This window comes from Ranitomeya variabilis, chromosome 2, assembly GCF_051348905.1.
Source record: "Ranitomeya variabilis isolate aRanVar5 chromosome 2, aRanVar5.hap1, whole genome shotgun sequence".
Taxonomy (NCBI): Eukaryota; Metazoa; Chordata; class Amphibia; order Anura; family Dendrobatidae; genus Ranitomeya; species Ranitomeya variabilis.
Window position 1 is genome coordinate 954,441,730 of NC_135233.1, and position 18,503 is coordinate 954,460,232.

The following is an 18,503-nucleotide window of genomic DNA, read 5'->3' on the forward strand; positions in this document are numbered from 1 at the left end:
CATACAGCCACAGGATGGGTTTCAATGGAGCTGGTCATTTTAGCTGTATACTGCATATGGCTGTATTGCAATATATGGATATAGATGACAACAGGTTCAAATTCCCTAAAGAAATTAAAACATTTTGAATTCCCACTCTATTCCTCCATTAAAAATAAAGAGATTACAAAATTTAAAAAAAGGCATGTTCAGCATTGCAGCATCCATAAAGTTTATATCAAAATAGAAAATTATTTAACCCATAAGTTAAACCCCAGAAAGTAAAACAAAAAAAATTGAAACCCCAAACATGCATTTTTTTCAGCTGACACACAGCTGCAGAAAAATTCAAAAGTTTGGAAAAAGTTGTAAGTACCCCAAACTTGTATAAATAACAACATCAGCCCTCAAAAAATAAGCCCTCACACAGCTCAACTGAGGGGGAATAAAAGCTACTGGTTTCAGAAAATGGAACAAACCAATTTTTTTTTTTTTTTTTTAAAGTTTGACTTTTTTTTTTTTTTTTTAGTAATCAAACGGGTAGGTGGCACACCCAGCAAATTTGAGGAAGGGTTCACTCACACTTGCGTATAACACGGCGAAGTGCTATACAATGTTTTATCAGATAGCAAATCGGCTCAATGTTATTGGTACACCCGGTCCGGTTCCCGTACCTTCGCTGGGTCCTCGTCGGGACTCTCGCTCTGTGCCAGCTTAACGCTGGTCGGACGGGACCTCTGCTTCTCCTCCCTCCTCTGCTCCCTGGCGTGAAGCCAGCAGGTTCTCGCGCTGTGTGCTTAGGTCGCATGCGAGCTCGCTCCCGGTCTCTTAAAGAGACAGCATGCATTTTTGAAAAGGTGCTTCTGACCAATGGCGTGTGAATGATTGCTATTTCTAGTTCCTCCACCATAGGGAGGGTGCTGGAGCAACAAGTATCCTCCGCTGCTAACTTCCTGTTCCTGCTAGCATGTGCTTGTGTTCTGAAGTCTCTGTCAGTGCTTCGCTTACACTGTTTGTCTCCACAGACTATCTGCTACCTGTTACCTAGCTATTCTGGACGATCTCCAGGCTGCTTACTCCGGTTCCGTCTCGTCCCGCCATTCAGTCACCTGAACCTCAGGACAACGTCGGTACCACTGGAACCAGACTCTACCCGTACCCCTGGTATCCACTGGCTAGCTCTACCTCACCTGCTAACCCTGTTTGCCCATCTGGCCCGCTGGGTCAGCTACCACGAGTTCTGGGTCTAACTGGAGGTAGCACCCGTATCCTCCAGGTGTCCCATTCTGAGCCTGTTCGAGGGGTCTTACTACGGGTGTCTGGGGCTCACGTAGTCACGCCCCCTTCGGAGCCCCCCAGACCGTGGTCCAAAGGTTCCACGCTCTATGACAATAAAAACGAATGTGAACTTTACCACCTGTGCCTCCGTTTCCATTCGTTACAGTTATACTATGTGACAGTGCTGATCTGCGATTATTTTCTCATTCCTGTTGAATGTGGCTCCGATATTCAGAACACGATCACCCATACAAGTCTATGGGTGTGTGTGAAACATCGGACTGTACTCGGATGTCATTCGAGAGCAGTCTGATGGCCGCAACACATACAGGGATTACCTGTTTGTTAGGCAATCCCTGCATGTGTTGTGGCACATGCAGCTGTGGGGACTCAAACATATTTTTTGAGCACGCCGAAGACACGAGCATGCTTGGATAATGCCTTATCCGAGCACATTTGCTCATCACTAGTGTGCAGCTCCTTCCCTGACTTCTATTTATTTTTTTAATTACGGTACTAATATTAAAAAAAACTATATACAAGTTAGGCATCACTGTTATTGTGTTCCCCGGTCTTTCCACACAATGAATGTTTAAAAAAATAAAACCCCAAAAACAATGCAGGCATTTTTGTTTCTTCGTTTTTTTCACAGCATTCTTTCCCAATTTTACAGGAGTACTTGTCCCACAAAAAACAAGCCCTTGTAAGATGATGCCAATTGAAGAATAAAGTCATGGCTCTTGGAGAAAAAAAAAAAAGGTAAACTTGAAAGAGCAAAAGCGAAAATTGGCTGCAGTGGCAAGGGATTAAACTTAAAGGGCCTTTTTGCAATTTTTTTAAAGTTGTTAGAGAGAAGGCATGCTTACAAATAAACAAAAAGGTGGAAAACTTACCCCAACATCTACACTGAATGACAGCACTTCTGCTCCGTCTGTCTCTGGACAGGAAGAGATGACATCACGACCACCTGTCACCTGATCACAGAGGACACCGATTGGCTTCTTAGTCACGTGACTGGTAGTCGTGATGTCATCTCTTCTGGTCCAGTGGAGACAGACTGAGCTACACTGCTGGAGCAGAGGGAGGATTAAATGGTTAGCAGCCATTTGTTTTGTTCTTTCACAAGCATAACTTTACACTGCTAACCTTTAGAGAATAATGTACCTATTTAATGCAAATTGTTTTTTTAATCCATTTATCATTTCTGATTGCAAATTTTATTTAATTCTATTGTTTATACATGATTATGGGTAGTTAGGGGTAAACATTAGATTTGAGCAAAAAGATTTGAAGGACCCTGATCCAAAGGCCACAGATAAGCAAAGACCTTCAAACCTCCTCCTTCTTGCCATCATCCCAAGGGCCTCTTCTTCAACATCATCAGGCCTACTAATCAGAAGAGGCACGGGCGTCAAGCAGGTAGGAGGAGGGTCGCAAGGCACTGACACTATTTTTGCTCAATTCCAGTTAACAGTGTTTCTCTATCGCTTCACTGGGGGACACAGGTAACCATTAGTGATGAGCGAGTGTACTCGTTGCTCAGGTTTTCCTGAGCACGCTCGGGTGACCTCCGAGTATTTGTTAGTGTTCAGAGATTTAGTTTTCATCACCGCTGCAGAATGATTTACAGCTACTAGCCAGGCTGAGTATATGTGGGGGTTGCCTGGTTCCTAGGGAATCCCCACATGTATTTAAGCTGGCTATCAGCTGTAAATCATTCAGCTGAGGTGATGAAAACTAAATCTCCGAACACTAACAAATACTCTGAGGTCACCCGAGCAACGAGTACACTCGCTCATCACTAGTAACCATGAGTGTATGCTGCAGCCACTAGGAGCCTGACACTAGGCATTCCTCTCTATTCCAAAGAAAATTGTCCTTCCATCCTTTTGCTCATCCCCATCCTCTGCAACAGTTTCTCCACAAGCTAGATCTTGTCAAGGTCTTACGTCGGTATCTCTCAAGAACAGCATCCGTCAGATGCTCCGATTCCTGGTTTGTGATTTCTGAAGGTCGTTACAATGGACTCCTGCCTCTAGGGCCATTATTACTTGCGGATCCGCTCTGCTACACTAGAGGCATATCGAGTCAAGAATAGACCACCCCCACCGGGAGTGAGGTCTCACTCCACCCGTGAGTTGGGGACTTCCTGGGCCGTTGGCCACCAGGCCTCTGCGATGCAGATCTGCAAGGCCGATACCTGGTCTTCCCGTCATACCTTTTTCCAAATTCTACAGGGTGCATACATACACTTTTGCTGATGCGACCCGAAGCAGGAAGGTTCTGACAGCGGCGTTTGTACGTCACCCGGTCTGATATGGGCATGTTCTTCTGTTCCCTCCCTTGGGACTGCTTTTGGACGTCCCATGGTTACCTGTGCCCTACAATGAAGCGATAGAGAAAAGAGGATTTTGAGTACTCACTGTAAAATCGCTTTCTCAGAGTCTCCATTGGGGACACAGCACCCTCCCTGGTTGGCGCCTTTGTTGGGCCTGTTTAAGGTTGTTTTATTGTTGCTTCTCCTACATCTTTGTCACTAACTGATTCGCTTTGTGCCAGTTTGTGGGTGTACCCTGCTGAGGAGCTAACGTTCTCTGCCTAGTGTCAGCCTCCTAATGCCAGCAGCATACACCCATGGTAACTTGTGTCCCTCAATGAAAACTCCCAGAAAGATTTTACTGTGAGTATCCAAAATCCTCTTAATGTTTTACAGCTGCCAAAGAGACCACAGGAAACAATAGACTGGAAAATTTCAAACCCACTTTTCGGTATTCCTGGAGAACAGTCAGGATTTGCTTGAGTTCAGGATGATTGGGCAGAAAATATATTTCATGGAGGAAGTCTTGTACAGCATGTCTAACAACATAAGAGATAAGTCACGTCTATAACAGCTTTACATTAAAAAGAAAAAAAAAACAAGCAAACAAACATGAATAAACTGATAACAAATAACATACATCTAGGCTATGTGGCTTATCGAGAATAGGTAACCAGGATCAGGCATTCTAAACTAAAGGCATGTGCATAAAGGCGCTGTTATATTGAATTAACAGGTACCTTCGCAGTAGAAATCCACAGCCTGGTTATTCTTTAATCACAATTAAAAGTTTTGGTGCAATAATCTGTTCATGCATCGTGGCGGGACTGTGGGTAGGGTCTTCATCTCTGCCACATTCCCTCAGCTGCCTCAGGTGTAAGCATCTTCATACTGCTTAAAGTTGAGCATTGGCGTAGCCGCGGGCAGCACATGTGCAGATCTACCTGGTTGCAGGTTTTAGCGCCAGTGTTGGTGCATGCGCACATGAACCCCCAGCAGGTAACAGCGCATGTGCAGATTGAGACCTCTGTTCATCATTAAACCGAGATCTGCGCATATGCCGCCATTTTCCTGAAGACTGCCGGGAGGTTAATATGCACTTGAGCTGACACCATTTTACTGAAGTCTACAACTAGATCAATCTGCGCAAGCGCCAGCCGTGGAATTTTATTCAGTATGAAGATATTTACACAAGAGGCAGCTGAGGAGCCATGGCAGAGATGAAGACCATACCCACTGTCTCGCCCAAACAGATTATTACACTAATATTTCTAATGGTGATTAAAGAACAACCAAGCTGCTGATTTCTAAAGTGAAAGCACCTATTAAATCCGCAGCACAGCGCCTTTATGCCCATACCATTACTATATAACGCCTGATCCTGGTGACAGCTTCTCTTTACATTATCTAGCAGTAAAATGACTAAAGCAGCGGCAGCGTACAAGAGGGACAAAAAACAAATGAATCAGAAAAAAAAACCAGCCACAAACCCCATCCATACCTCCAGAATTATAAATTACGTATTATGAAAGTAATGTACTGTAATTGTATGAAAGCATATATTACGTGTACTGAAGCCGCTCGTCCACCATACCTGTTCTCCACAATTAGGTAATGAAAAATCGCCACAGTTTCTTTAGGATGGATATGTAAGAGGGGCAATAAAGCAACTATTACGTGACTGAGAAGAGAGCCCAGGTACGCCTGGTCCAGGCACCGCACAAACAAGTCCCATGACCTAAAAAATATCATGAACACAAAACACAGCTCATTACGCTCACAATGTTCAGTATATCCCACAAGACTAATGTAACATAGTACCTGCAACACAGCTCTGGAAAATCTTCCTTATATCTAAGGCCAGTCCTCAGGGTCGTCATCATCTTTACTCGTACAGAACTAATGTGTCTGGGTCCCATGAGTTTCATCAGAGAGACCAGGCTGCTCAAGGCCTGAGAATAACAAGACACTGCTCAGAATCTGCAGAATTCCATATTACCATATATCGAAGATGGTCGATTTGCTTCATTGTTGGAACTTGCATAGCGACTGCAAATTTCATGATACTAGAATAAATCTAAACTGCTCTACTGCAGGGAGCTGAAATGCAATTTGGTCACTGCAGCCAAGATCTTAAGGCGTAGTACCAAGTGTGTAAGACTACACCATACCTCATTTCCATAGTAAAGTCTAACATTCAATTGACCAGATTTATCAAGGCTTTTAGACCAGAATAAAAAGCTTTGAAAAGTTGCATAATTTTGTCTCAATTTGAGGCAGCATTAGTTTTGGTTCTCAACAAAGTGGGCATAGCTGGGGCAGAATGGGCAGGCATGGCGACTGCAGCTCATCAAATTCATGACGAGCGGCAGGCTTAGTAATACCAAAATTCATACTCCAGCAGAGACTGGAGTATGATGTAAGGCAAGGTGCACATAGAGGTGAACGCCACTCCTACCAAGTTCCTGATTCATGAAGTGGCGCACGCCTCTTCATGAATCAAGAACGTCTGACCATAGCACACCTCCTCATCAAGACCGGTGTGCCCACAGAGTTTTGTTAATTCTGTAACGATTATATAATTATACTGAGCAGCACGCACATGCTTCACTGGCACTATATCCAAACTACTCCCAAAGTCTGGTCTCTAGACCCCGATACTAGCCATCTGTTACCCTCCCTTCCTTTGAGGTGCACTCTGTGCGCATCTACTCCCCCTCCAACTGGCTGTCATTTACCGCCCCCCAAGGCCAGCCACCACCTTCTTTGACCACTTCACCACCTGGCTACTTAATTTCCTCTCAGCTGACATCCCCACTATCATCTTGGGTGACTTCAACATCCCCATTGACACTTCCCTCTCAGCTGCCACTAAGCTTCTATCTCTCACTTCCTCCTTCAGCCTCACTCAATGGTCTACTACAGCCACCCACAAAGATGGCCATACACTGGACCTCATCTTCACCCGCCTCTGCTCCCTATCTAACCTCTCTAACTCACCTCTTCCGCTTTCTGACCACAACCTATTCACACTCTCTTCCCTCTCCACTCCTTGTCTACAACCTCAACCTCTATGCTGATGACACACAGATCTACATCTCTGGACCAGATATCACCTCCCTACTAACCAGAATCCCTCAATGTCTGTCCGCTATGTCATCCTTCTTCTCTGCTAGATTTCTAAAACCTAACATGGACAAAACAGAATTAATCATCTTTCCCCCATCTCACGCAACCCCCCCAACGAACCTATCCATTACAGTAAACGGCTGCCCACTCTCCCCAGTCCCACAAGCTCGCTGCCTCGGGGTAATCCTGGACACTGATCTCTCCTTCAAACCACATATCCAAGCCCTTTCCACTTCCTGCCGCCTTCAACTCTAAAATATTTCATGGATCCGTACATTCCTAAACCAAGAATCTGCAAAAACCCTAGTCCATGCCCTCATCATCTCCTGCCTCGACTACTGCAACCTCCTGCTCTGGGGCTTCCCCTCGAACACTCTCGCACCCCTCCAATCTATTCTAAACTCTGCTGCCCGACTAATCCACCTGTCTCCTCACTATTCCCCAGCCTTTCCCCTCTGTCAATCCCTTCACTGGCTCCCCATTGCCCAGAGACTCCAGTACAAAACCTTAACCATGACATACAAAGCCATCCACAACCTTTCTCCTCCATACATCTGTGACCTCGTCTCCCGGTACCTACCAGCACGCAACCTCCGATCCTCACAAGATCTCCTTCTCTACTCGCCTCTTATCTCCTCTTCCCACAATCACATACAAGATTTCTCTCGCGCATCACCCCTACTCTGGAGTTCTCTAACACAACATGTCAGACTCTCGCCTACCATCAAAATCTTCAAAAAGAACCTGAAGACCTACCTCTTCCGACAAGCCTACAACTTGCAGTAACCACCGATCGACCAAACTGCTGCACGACCAGCTCTACCCTCACTTATTGTATCCTCACCTTTCCCTTGTAGATTGTGAGCCCTCGCGGGCAGGGTCCTCTCGCCTACTGTACCAGTCGTGACTTGTATTGTTAAAGATTATTGTACTTGTTTTTATTATGTATACCCCTCCTCACATGTAAAGCGCTACGGAATAAATGGCGCTATAATAATAGATAATAATAATAAAAAGCTCACCATCTTTTTTTCTTCAATGCCAATACTGGAACTCAATAAATGCATATTAAAGAAAGCCAGGATTCCTAGTAGTTTGGGTTGTAGATAATGAGCCTGAAAAATAAAGCAACGTGCCGTCTTAGGCTACTTTCACACTTGCGTCTTATGGCGTACGTCACAATGTGTCGTTTTGGAGAAAAAAACGCATCCTGCAAAGTTGCCCGCAGGATGCGTTTTTTCTCCATAGACTTGCATTAGTAACGCATTGCAACGGATTGCCACACATCGCATCCGCCGTGCGACGGATGCGTCGTGTTTTGGCGGACCGTCGGCACAAAAAAACGTTCCATGTAACTTTTTTTGTGTGTCGCGTCCGCCATTTTCGACCGCGTATGCGCGGCTGAAACTCCGCCCCCTCCTCCCCAGACTGCAGAATGGGCAGAGGATGCGTTGTAAAACTGCATCCGATGCACACGTCTTGCAGTTATTTCACAGCGTCCGTCGGTACGTCGGCCCGACGCATTGCGACGGGCCTGTACCGACGGATCAGTGTGAAAGTAGCCTTAGAGCGAAGTCTCATTGCTCCGAATCTTGTATTTCTACACTTTCCTCTTACCATTATTTCAGGTTTAGTAATGTTCCTAGGTCCCTGGTAAGGGTCATCACTGGATGCGAAGGAAGCCAATATTGACAGCCCATTGAACACCTGCTGGTAATGCTCCCCGAGTCGCAGCAGCAGCTCATTGTGTAGTCCCTGGTAGTCTTGTCTAAGCAAGCTGCCCAGCTCTATCTCCGTCTCATTCTGCAGATTCAAGACAATGATTACCACAAATGTATAATAAAACGTGGCCAGTAATACATTGTGAATTGTGTTTTTAGATTTGTTCCTCCTCTCACTATTGTACACAATACATATGCTGCATAGATAAAATCTTAGGACAAAAGGAAGGAAACAAGCAAGGTCCCCCTAAAGTGAAGCTGGCAGCTAGACTAATTCAATTTCAGAGACAAATGTAGAGTCCCTTTTGCTTGATTGTTTGGCCATTCTACTTAGACTAGGCACATTCTCCTTTTTGGAGCCTTTGTCATTCCTTAAAAAAAGGCAGCGGCAACCCCAATTGACCCCATTATAATCAATGGGGTACCTCAGGTGCCAATGTTGTGAGCTATGATGGAACAGAAATACATAATTTTTCACAAAGATGTGAAGCTAGCCTCAGACACCTATAGATAGAGCCATACACATTAATTGCAGAAAAAATAGCTATCTTTCCCCCATTTGACCTGGATTTGGAACACTAATGGGGGCCCAAGGTCTGGTTCTTCTTTTGGATGTGCCTAAAATGTTTTTGGCTAAAATCCCTCAAACATCACAAAAAAATCCAGCAGTCATATTAATATTGCTACATACCTTCAGATAGTGAAGAGACTTTTCAAGTTCATCCTTGGTGCAGGAACAAACGAGGTGAGAGAAGATGTACTTGAAGTTATTGATCAAGATCTCCCTACGATTAGCATTCAGCTGCTTAGCAATTGTTCGGATTAATGCAGAGGCTCCCGGGCTGGCTTTGGCAGCTAGATATGGAAGCAAAAGCTGCAATGTCTTCTGTTTAAAGGAAAAAAAAAGATAATACAGAAGAAATTAAGATTCACTGAATATTTAGATGTACAATAGATACACTGCAGATATTAAAAGCACGTAAATCACAATATACAAAACACATAAAAAGGACTTGAGAAAATAAAGCAGAAAATCCTTACTGTTAAAAAGCGGTTGAGATCTGGAAAATCAAATACGCTCGCAATTTCAGACAAGATTTCCAAGGCGACTTCTCGGTGATGTACTGCCTCCTGCTTCTGCATGTCGCTGCTGCGTCCCGGTGTGCCGGACAGCAGGGCTTGCTGGCTGGTGTGCAGGGACTCTACAAGGAACTTGATGACAAGATAGCAATTACTAAATATAGGTAATTGTTTTCTTTTTTTTTTTCTTTTTATTGCAATAAGTAGTTTATTGATGAATGTTGACAGCTTCTGTTTCTTCATTCATCATCGCTGTGTAGTCCTGCTCTTCAGGTTTCTGGGACGTATTACCGGTATCTAATTCAGTAGAACTTTCTTCTTGCCCGAGGATATCATCTAACTTTTTCTTTAGTCTTCTGTATTTAAAAAACCATAATCCTAGGATTGCCCAAAGCGAAATTCCGACAATGATGAACGAGCTGTAAAGTGCGATTACGTGGTCTGGATCTCTCTTTTTATAGCAGGCACCCATGGAGTAAGAGCATTCTTTCAGGACACATCCTATTCTTGTTTTATTGTCTGTAATGCAGGGTTTGTATAGAGGTTCCTCACAAACTGTCAATGGGTCAAACAATCCTCGTCTGAGTAAGTGGTGAGGATTAAATTTGTTATACTGAATGTGTGGGGTTTACCTTTACAGAGTAACACAGCCTCTTGATAAACCCCAATGTAGAAGCCAAACGGACCAATTGTTTTCTTTTTAGCAATTTTAATAGGAGATGTCTGGGGACAGATAGTTATGGCATATCAACGAGTTTCCCCATACATGTCTGCCATGAAACAACCCCATACTAAGCGATTTCCGCATGTATGAAGGGACCCATTCTTAGTGCAGCTTTCTGGGAGGATGATTAATCAATGCGAGTCCCTTATCAGGCTGATAAATGATTAGTGTTATGGTGATATTTTCACGTACAAAAACTTGGTTTATTTAGCAATTTTAAAAATCCCCTATGTTAAAAAAAAATGCTGATACGCAAAGACACGTTCTCACCTTGCATATAGGTTTTTTATAGTGGCTAAAAAAGCTCTGCAGGCGCATAGATTTTGCAGCTGCCAGTGATCGAATTTCAGTGTAGGAAGCTCCAGCAACTGATGTAGATTTGGATAAGAGACAATGTAACAGGTGTAGTAGAGCAAATGGCACCAAGTCTCCCTTAGCAGCTCTGAAAGGTATAGAAAAAACACATTTTAGGTAATATTCGGCTTTTAATGCACTCACAAATCCCGATTTCCTATACTCACCGACCTATGTCTCCAGTTGTAAGTATAAGAGTGTCCTTCATTTCATTATCTCTAGCCAATTTAGCATTGGTATATGCCTTCTTTATTCTACCGACTAACAGCTGCATTGCCCAGGTGCAAAATAAAATAATTATATTGAAAAACAATAATAATACATATAGCATATACATTCTGTTACATTTTCATAAGAGATCAATATAGGAGGCTCATCCATAGAGATGTACGTGTAATGGGCCAGTGCCTTTTTATAAGCCATAATCCACTATCCACTCCGTACAGTCCAAGCATTAGAGGTCCTTAAACTCATATATTCCTAAATGTCTGTACCTCATTTAAGCTCCCTTCTTCACAGTTTATTGACTCCAAGACATATCGGATGTTCCCACTGAATGCTATTCTCACATCCTTATCTGGATCTTCCATGAGGGTCAGTAAGGTCTCAATCATAGCTCTCAAATCCTGCTCATCTCTCTGGACATTTAGATGTGTAAACAAGTCAGGAATATTTTCTATGAATGCTAGAAAAACAATTTTTCATTAGAACAAACCGCAAACTAAAGCAGGTCATATACTTTTAATAAGTGTCAGCCAGACACTTCAGGCCCCAGCCATTCCTCCCGACACCTCCGCATATACATGAATGCTTCCGCTGGGCCAACCATGTATGTGTTTTCAGTGGGGAGAGAAGAAAGAAACCGCAGTCAGACACCTCTGGCAACAGATCTACCTGAAAACACAGCCTCTGGCATGTAGAAATTCAGCATGCCAGATTCCTTTAACTCCTGACATAAGATGGTCGGCTGGTACCAACAAAATTGTTGGGTACAGCCAAACTTAGTCTAATATAAATGGCTTCCCCTTTAACCCCTTCATGCCACGGCCCTTTTTCGTTTTTGTGTTTTCGTTTTTCGCTCCCCTCCTTCCCAGAGCCATAACTTTTTTATTTTTCTGTCAATATGGCCATGTGAGGGCTTGTTTTTTGCGGGACGAGTTGTACTGTTGAAAGTCATCATTGGTTTTACCATGTCTTGTACTAGAAAATGGGAAAAAAATTCCAAGTGTGGTGAAATTGCAAAAAAAAGTGCAATCCCACACTTGTTTTTTGTTTGGCTTTTTTGCTAGGTTCACTAAATGCTACAACTGACCTGATATTATGATTCTCCAGGTCATTACGAGTTCATAGACACCAAACATGTCTAGATTATTTTTTATCTAAGTGGTGAAAAAAATTCCAAACTTTGCTAAAAAAAAAAAAAAAAAAAAAAAAGCGCCATTTTCTGATACCCGTAGTGTCTCCATTTTTCGTGATCTGGGGTCGAGTGAGGGCTTATTTTTTGCGTGCCGAGCTGACGTTTTTAATGATACCACTTTTGTGCAGATCCGTTCTTTTGATCGCCCGTTATTGCATTTTAATGATTCTGAACGCGGCGATACCAAATATGTGTATATTTGATTTTTTTTATTGTTTTATTTTGGATGGGGCGAAAGGGGGGTGATTTAAACTCATTTTTTATTTTTTTTTTTCATGTTTTTAAAAACATTTTTTTTTTACTTTTGCCATGCTTCAATAGCCTCCATGGGAGGCTAGAAGCTGGCACCACTCGATCGGCTCTGCTACATAGCAGCGATCTGATGTTCGCTGCTATGTAGCAGAAATGCAGGTGTGCTGTGAGCGCCGACCACAGGGGGGCGCTCACAGCAGGCCGGCATTAGTAACCATAGAGGTCTCAAGGACCTCTATGGTTACCATCCTGATGCATCGCCGACCCCCGATCATGTGACGGGGGTCGGTGATGAGGTCATTTCCGGCCGCCCGGCCGGAAGCGCCGGTTAAATGCCGCTGTCTGCGTTTGACAGCTGCATTTAACAGGTTAATAGCGGCGGGTGAATCGTGATTTCACCCGCCGCTATTGCGCGCACATGTCAGCTGTACAAAACAGTTGACATGTCGCGACTTTGATGTGTGCTCACCGCCGGAGCCCACATCAAAGGGGGAGACACGACATGCGCAGTAATAGTACGGCGCATGTCGTGAAGGGGTTAAGAGAATCTGCTTTGAGAATTTTATACTTCTACCTAATGAGATGTATGTACAGGCGATTAGAAGCTGACTAGCGTGTACCAGGGGGGAATGTGCAGATCGACTCACCGGGTCTATCGACGTCACAAGTGCGGTCTCTGGCACTACCCGTGTTTTCGAGAGATCTCGTATAAGGTTTCAATGAAGGATTGTTGAGAAACACCCAAACGCATTTCTACTACCAAGATACGGATTTAACCAGCCTCCAAATGATGGTACATACATGTTATTAGTTTGAGGTACAAAATCCCCATGACAGATTGGCTTTAACTATGTCACGCAGACTGGAACACTATAGATAGAGAACTTACCCATTTTTACGGAGCTTGGCATGCTTCGGTCCAGAAGATAAAGGAAAGGCTTAAAAAAAGAAGCACTGATGGCAGAAGGACCAGACAAAGGAAGCAAGTTCAGTCTCAAGCTGCAACACAGCAGATCACAGTCCATAGCTGGTCCTTTCCCTGAATCCTGGAGGGTGAATCCAATAGTAACGCCACATGCTAGCTTGGTCATAGCTTGGGCTAGTTCCTTCTTTACAAGCTTCGAGTTATCATTCAAGTGTTCTCTACAAAAGAAGAAATAAATCAGAATAAAACATGTAGTGAAGGGAAAAAACACTTAAAGTATCATCTCCGTGATGTGGAACCAAGAATTTGGGGAGATCTTATGTCTGTATTATTAATCATGTATAATCATACAATGTGATTTTCTGGTTTTTATTTTCAGATTCTGTCTCTCACAGTTGAAGTGTACCTTTGATAAAAATTACAGACCTCTCCATTCTTGTAGGAGGGAAAACTTGCAAAATCGTCAGTGTATCAAATACTTATTTTCCCCAATGAACACACGCACACATAGTATTTTACACACACACACACACACACACACACACACACACACACACACACACACACACACACACACACACACACACACACACACACACACACACCAGATTATTGCAGTAGCTGTTGTGGTATCAAAGATATTATCAATATTCCCAACCTGCAATATTACTGTAAAGGATATTATTCAATATCCAGCAATTTTATATATTACTGCATTATTTTGCTCTTCTGCAGTAATATAATCTAATGTCTAATTAATAAAGTCCTCTTGTGCCTATCCAAATCTGGCAGTTGATTTAATATCCCTGGCTGCTATAGTTTATTGTTAAGGTGCCCAGTGTCTGATATTCCTCAACACGCCAGGTAATCAGTGCTCAGATATCTCATCGATTGGGCTGGTATCCTATATTGAATGCAGCGATTCCCCAAGCTCTGCAATGGTTCCCTGGGCTTGCAGCTGTGGCATAGCAGCGGGTCACAGGAGGCAGGAGCCAGCTGCTGCGGCTAACACCTGTGCTCGCTATTGAAGTAAATGAATATTCACTGCTCCACACGCCCGTACTCCCTCCCGCCTCTTTGCACTGAAGGTATTGCCGAGAGGTTTGGAAGACTATAGGCGTGTGGAGCAGTGAACATTCATTCTGTTTAATAGTTGGCAAACTGTTAGCTGCAGTCGCCAGCTTCCTTCAGCAGAATGAATATTCACTGCTCACCACGCCCAGTGAGTATAAGCAGCGGCCTGACATCAATGCCATTCACTGCTTATAAGCTGAAATCAGCTGCTGACATCAGAACAGGACGCTGCAAGGGAGCGGAGGCAAGGTAAGTAGAATGCTTTATGTTTTTTTGTGTGCAGCATGATGGGGGCCATATATACCAGGAAGGGGATGAGGGGGCCATGTATACCTGTATTGTGGACATATACACTCACCGGCCACTTTATTAGGTACACCATGCTAGTAACGGGTTGGACCCCCTTTTGCCTTCAGAACTGCCTCAATTCTTCGTGGCATAGATTCAACAAGGTGCTGGAAGCATTCCTCAGAGATTTTGGTCCATATTGACATGATGGCATCACACAGTTGCCGCAGATTTGTCGGCTGCACATCCCAAAGATGCTCCATACAAGGCAGGATGGATCCATGCTTTCATGTTGTTTACGCCAAATTCTGACCCTACCATCCGAATGTCGCAGCAGAAATCGAGACTCATCAGACCAAGCAACGTTTTTCCAATCTTCTACTGTCCAATTTCGATGAGCTTGTACAAATTGTAGCCTCAGTTTCCTGTTCTTAGCTGAAAGGAGTGGTACCCGGTGTGGTCTTCTGCTGCTGTAGCCCATCTGCCTCAAAGTTCGACGCACTGTGCGTTCAGAGATGCTCTTAGGCCTACCTTGGTTGTAACGGGTGGCGATTTGAGTCACTGTTGCCTTTCTATCAGCTCGAACCAGTCTGCCCATTCTCCTCTGACCTCTGGCATCAACAAGTCATTTCCGCCCACAGAACTGCCGCTCACTGGATTTTTTTTCTTTTTCGGACCATTCTCTGTAAACCCTAGAGATGGTTGTGCGTGAAAATCCCAGAAGATCAGCAGTTTCTGAAATACTCAGACCAGCCCTTCTGGCACCAACAACCATGCCACGTTCAAAGGCACTCAAATCACCTTTCTTCCCCATACTGATGCTCGGTTTGAACTGCAGGAGATTGTCTTGACCATGTCTACATGCCTAAATGCACTGAGTTGCCGCCATGTGATTGGCTGATTAGAAATTAAGTGTTAACAAGAAGTTGGACAAGTGTACCTAATAAAGTGGCCGGTGAGTGTATATATATATATATATATATACACAGTGGGGCAAAAAAGTATTTAGTCAGTCAGCAATTGTGCAAGTTCCACCACTTAAAAAGATGAGAGGCGTCTGTAATTTACATCATAGGTAGACCTCTACTATGGGAGACAAACTGAGAAAAAAAATCCAGAAAATCACATTGTCTGTTTTTTTATCATTTTATTTGCATATTATGGTGGAAAATAAGTATTTGGTCAGAATCAAAATTTAATCTCAGTACTTTGTAATATATCCTTTGTTGGCAATGACAGAGGTCAAACGTTTTCTGTAAGTCTTCACAAGGTTGCCACACACTGTTGTTGGTATGTTGGCCCATTCCTCCATGCAGATCTCCTCTAGAGCAGTGATGTTTTTGGCTTTTCGCTTGGCAACACGGACTTTCAACTCCCTCCAAAGGTTTTCTATAGGGTTGAGATCTGGAGACTGGCTAGGCCACTCCAGGACCTTGAAATGCTTCTTACGAAGCCACTCCTTCGTTGCCCTGGCGGTGTGCTTTGGATCATTGTCATGTTGAAAGACCCAGCCACGTTTCATCTTCAATGCCCTTGCTGATGGAAGGAGGTTTGCACTCAAAATCTCACGATACATGGCCCCATTCATTCTTTCATGTACCCGGATCAGTCGTCCTGGTCCCTTTGCAGAGAAACAGCCCCAAAGCATGATGTTTCCACCACCATGCTTTACAGTAGGTATGGTGTTTGATGGATGCAACTCAGTATTCTTTTTCCTCCAAACACGACAAATTGTGTTTCTACCAAACAGTTCCAGTTTGGTTTCATCAGACCATAGGACATTCTCCCAAAACTCCTCTGGATCATCCAAATGCTCTCTAGCAAACTTCAGACGGGCCCGGACATGTACTGGCTTAAGCAGTGGGACACGTCTGGCACTGCAGGATCTGAGTCCATGGTGGCGTAGTGTGTTACTTATGGTAGGCCTTGTTACATTGGTCCCAGCTCTCTGCAGTTCATTCACTAGGTCCCCCCGCGTGGTTCTGGGATTTTTGCTCACTGTTCTTGTGATCATTCTGACCCCACGGGGTGGGATTTTGCGTGGAGCCCCAGATCGAGGGAGATTATCAGTGGTCTTGAATGTCTTCCATTTTCTAATTATTGCTCCCACTGTTGATTTCTTCACTCCAAGCTGGTTGGCTATTGCAGATTCAGTCTTCCCAGCCTGGTGCAGGGCTACAATTTTGTTTCTGGTGTCCTTTGACAGCTCTTTGGTCTTCACCATAGTGGAGTTTGGAGTCAGACTGTTTGAGGGTGTGCACAGGTGTCTTTTTATACTGATAACAAGTTTAAACAGGTGCCATTACTACAGGTAATGAGTGGAGGAAAGAGGAGACTCTTAAAGAAGAAGTTACAGGTCTGTGAGAGCCAGAAATCTTGATTGTTTGTTTCTGACCAAATACTTATTTTCCACCATAATATGCAAATAAAATGTTAAAAAAAACAGACAATGTGATTTTCTGGATTTTTTTTTCTCAGTTTGTCTCCCATAGTTGAGGTCTACCTATGATGTAAATTACAGACGCCTCTCATCTTTTTAAGTGGTGGAACTTGCACTATTGCTGACTGACCAAATACTTTTTTGCCCCACTGTATATGTATATATATATATATATATATATATATATATATATATATATATATATATATATATATATATATATATATATATATATATATATATATATATATATCAGGATAGGGGATATTAGTATCCCCCCATAACAGTGCGTCATGACATTTTTTACTTCAATGTTTTATTTATTTCTATTTTCCTCCTCTAAAAGCTAGGTGCCTTGGTGGTTTGGTGCTTGCGTCTTTTAGTCCGAAAAATAGGGATTTTTGTGTACTCACCGTAAAATCCTTTTCTCCGAGCCAACCATTGGGGGACACAGGACCATGGGGTGTTATGCTGCTGCCACTAAGAGGGCACTAAGTGAACACAAAAAAGATTAACTCTTCCTCTGCAGTATACACCCTCTCGCTGGCTGAAATTCAACCAGTTCGGTAACAAAGCAGTAGGTGTATTAAACAAAGGACAATAAACTATGTCAAAACCAAGGAATTTAACAACAAGCCATAGGCTAACAGGGTGGGTGCTGTGTCCCCCAATAATTGGCTTGGAGAAAAGATTTTTACGGTGAGTACACAAAAATCCCTATTTCTCCTATGCCTCTTTGGGGGACACAGGACCATGGGATGTCCTAAAGCAGTCCCTGGGTGGGGAGCAACACAACTGCTAATACCCCATGTACCACCGGCTTACAGCTGTGGTACTGCAGATTGCAGAATGCACCTGCCAAGAGCAGCGTCTGCAGAAGACTGAGAATGAACGTGGTAGTGTTTTGTAAAAGTATGCAAGCTGGACCAAGTCGCAGCTTTGCAGACCTGTTGTGCTGACGCTTGATGCCGAATGGCCCAAGAGGCGCCCACTTACCGAGTAGAATGCGCCTTAATCCCTGCTGGGACAGGAGCGCCCCTGACACGGTAGGACTCCTGAATAGCCGAGCGAATCCACTTGGCTAGTGTGGCCTTTGAAGCGGCTAGACCCTTCCTATGCCCCTCTGGAAGCACGAACAGGACATCTGACTTGCGGAAGGGAGCTGTCCGCGAAATGTACCGCCCAAGAGCCCTAACCACATCGACATCGTGTGAAGAGCTTTCTCGATACGATGGACTGGTGCCGGACAGAATGTGGGCAGAACAATCTCCTCATTGAGGTGAAAAAAGGAAACAAACTTGGGCAGGAAAGAGGGCGACGTCCTCAAGACTGTCTTGTCAGGATGAAAAATCAAGAACGGGGGTCAGCAGGAAAAGGCTGCCAACTCCGAGACTCGTCTGATTGACATAATTGCCACTAAGAAAACCACCTTCCAGGAAAGAAAGGTTAGTGATACCTCCTGCAGTGGTTCAAAAGGGGCCTCCTGTAGGACTCCGAGAACCAAATTAAGATCCCATGAATCCAC

At 43.9% G+C, this 18,503-nt stretch overlaps 1 protein-coding gene across 2 annotated transcripts in view; it reads right to left on the reverse strand.

The window, feature by feature from the left end:
* Window positions 1–18,503, reverse strand: part of ATR (ATR checkpoint kinase) — a 230,734-nt gene that overhangs the window by 139,191 nt on the left and 73,040 nt on the right. For both annotated transcript variants that reach the window (XM_077290794.1, XM_077290793.1), the window contains exons 10-20: window positions 13,141–13,394; window positions 11,077–11,267; window positions 10,750–10,850; window positions 10,499–10,670; window positions 9,466–9,636; window positions 9,116–9,310; window positions 8,321–8,506; window positions 7,726–7,818; window positions 5,396–5,526; window positions 5,169–5,312; window positions 4,020–4,113 (exon numbers count right to left, since the gene is read on the reverse strand). In XM_077290794.1, the coding sequence (XP_077146909.1) occupies window positions 4,020–4,113; window positions 5,169–5,312; window positions 5,396–5,526; window positions 7,726–7,818; window positions 8,321–8,506; window positions 9,116–9,310; window positions 9,466–9,636; window positions 10,499–10,670; window positions 10,750–10,850; window positions 11,077–11,267; window positions 13,141–13,394 (1,732 nt within the window). The remainder of the gene's footprint in view (window positions 1–4,019; window positions 4,114–5,168; window positions 5,313–5,395; window positions 5,527–7,725; window positions 7,819–8,320; window positions 8,507–9,115; window positions 9,311–9,465; window positions 9,637–10,498; window positions 10,671–10,749; window positions 10,851–11,076; window positions 11,268–13,140; window positions 13,395–18,503) is intronic.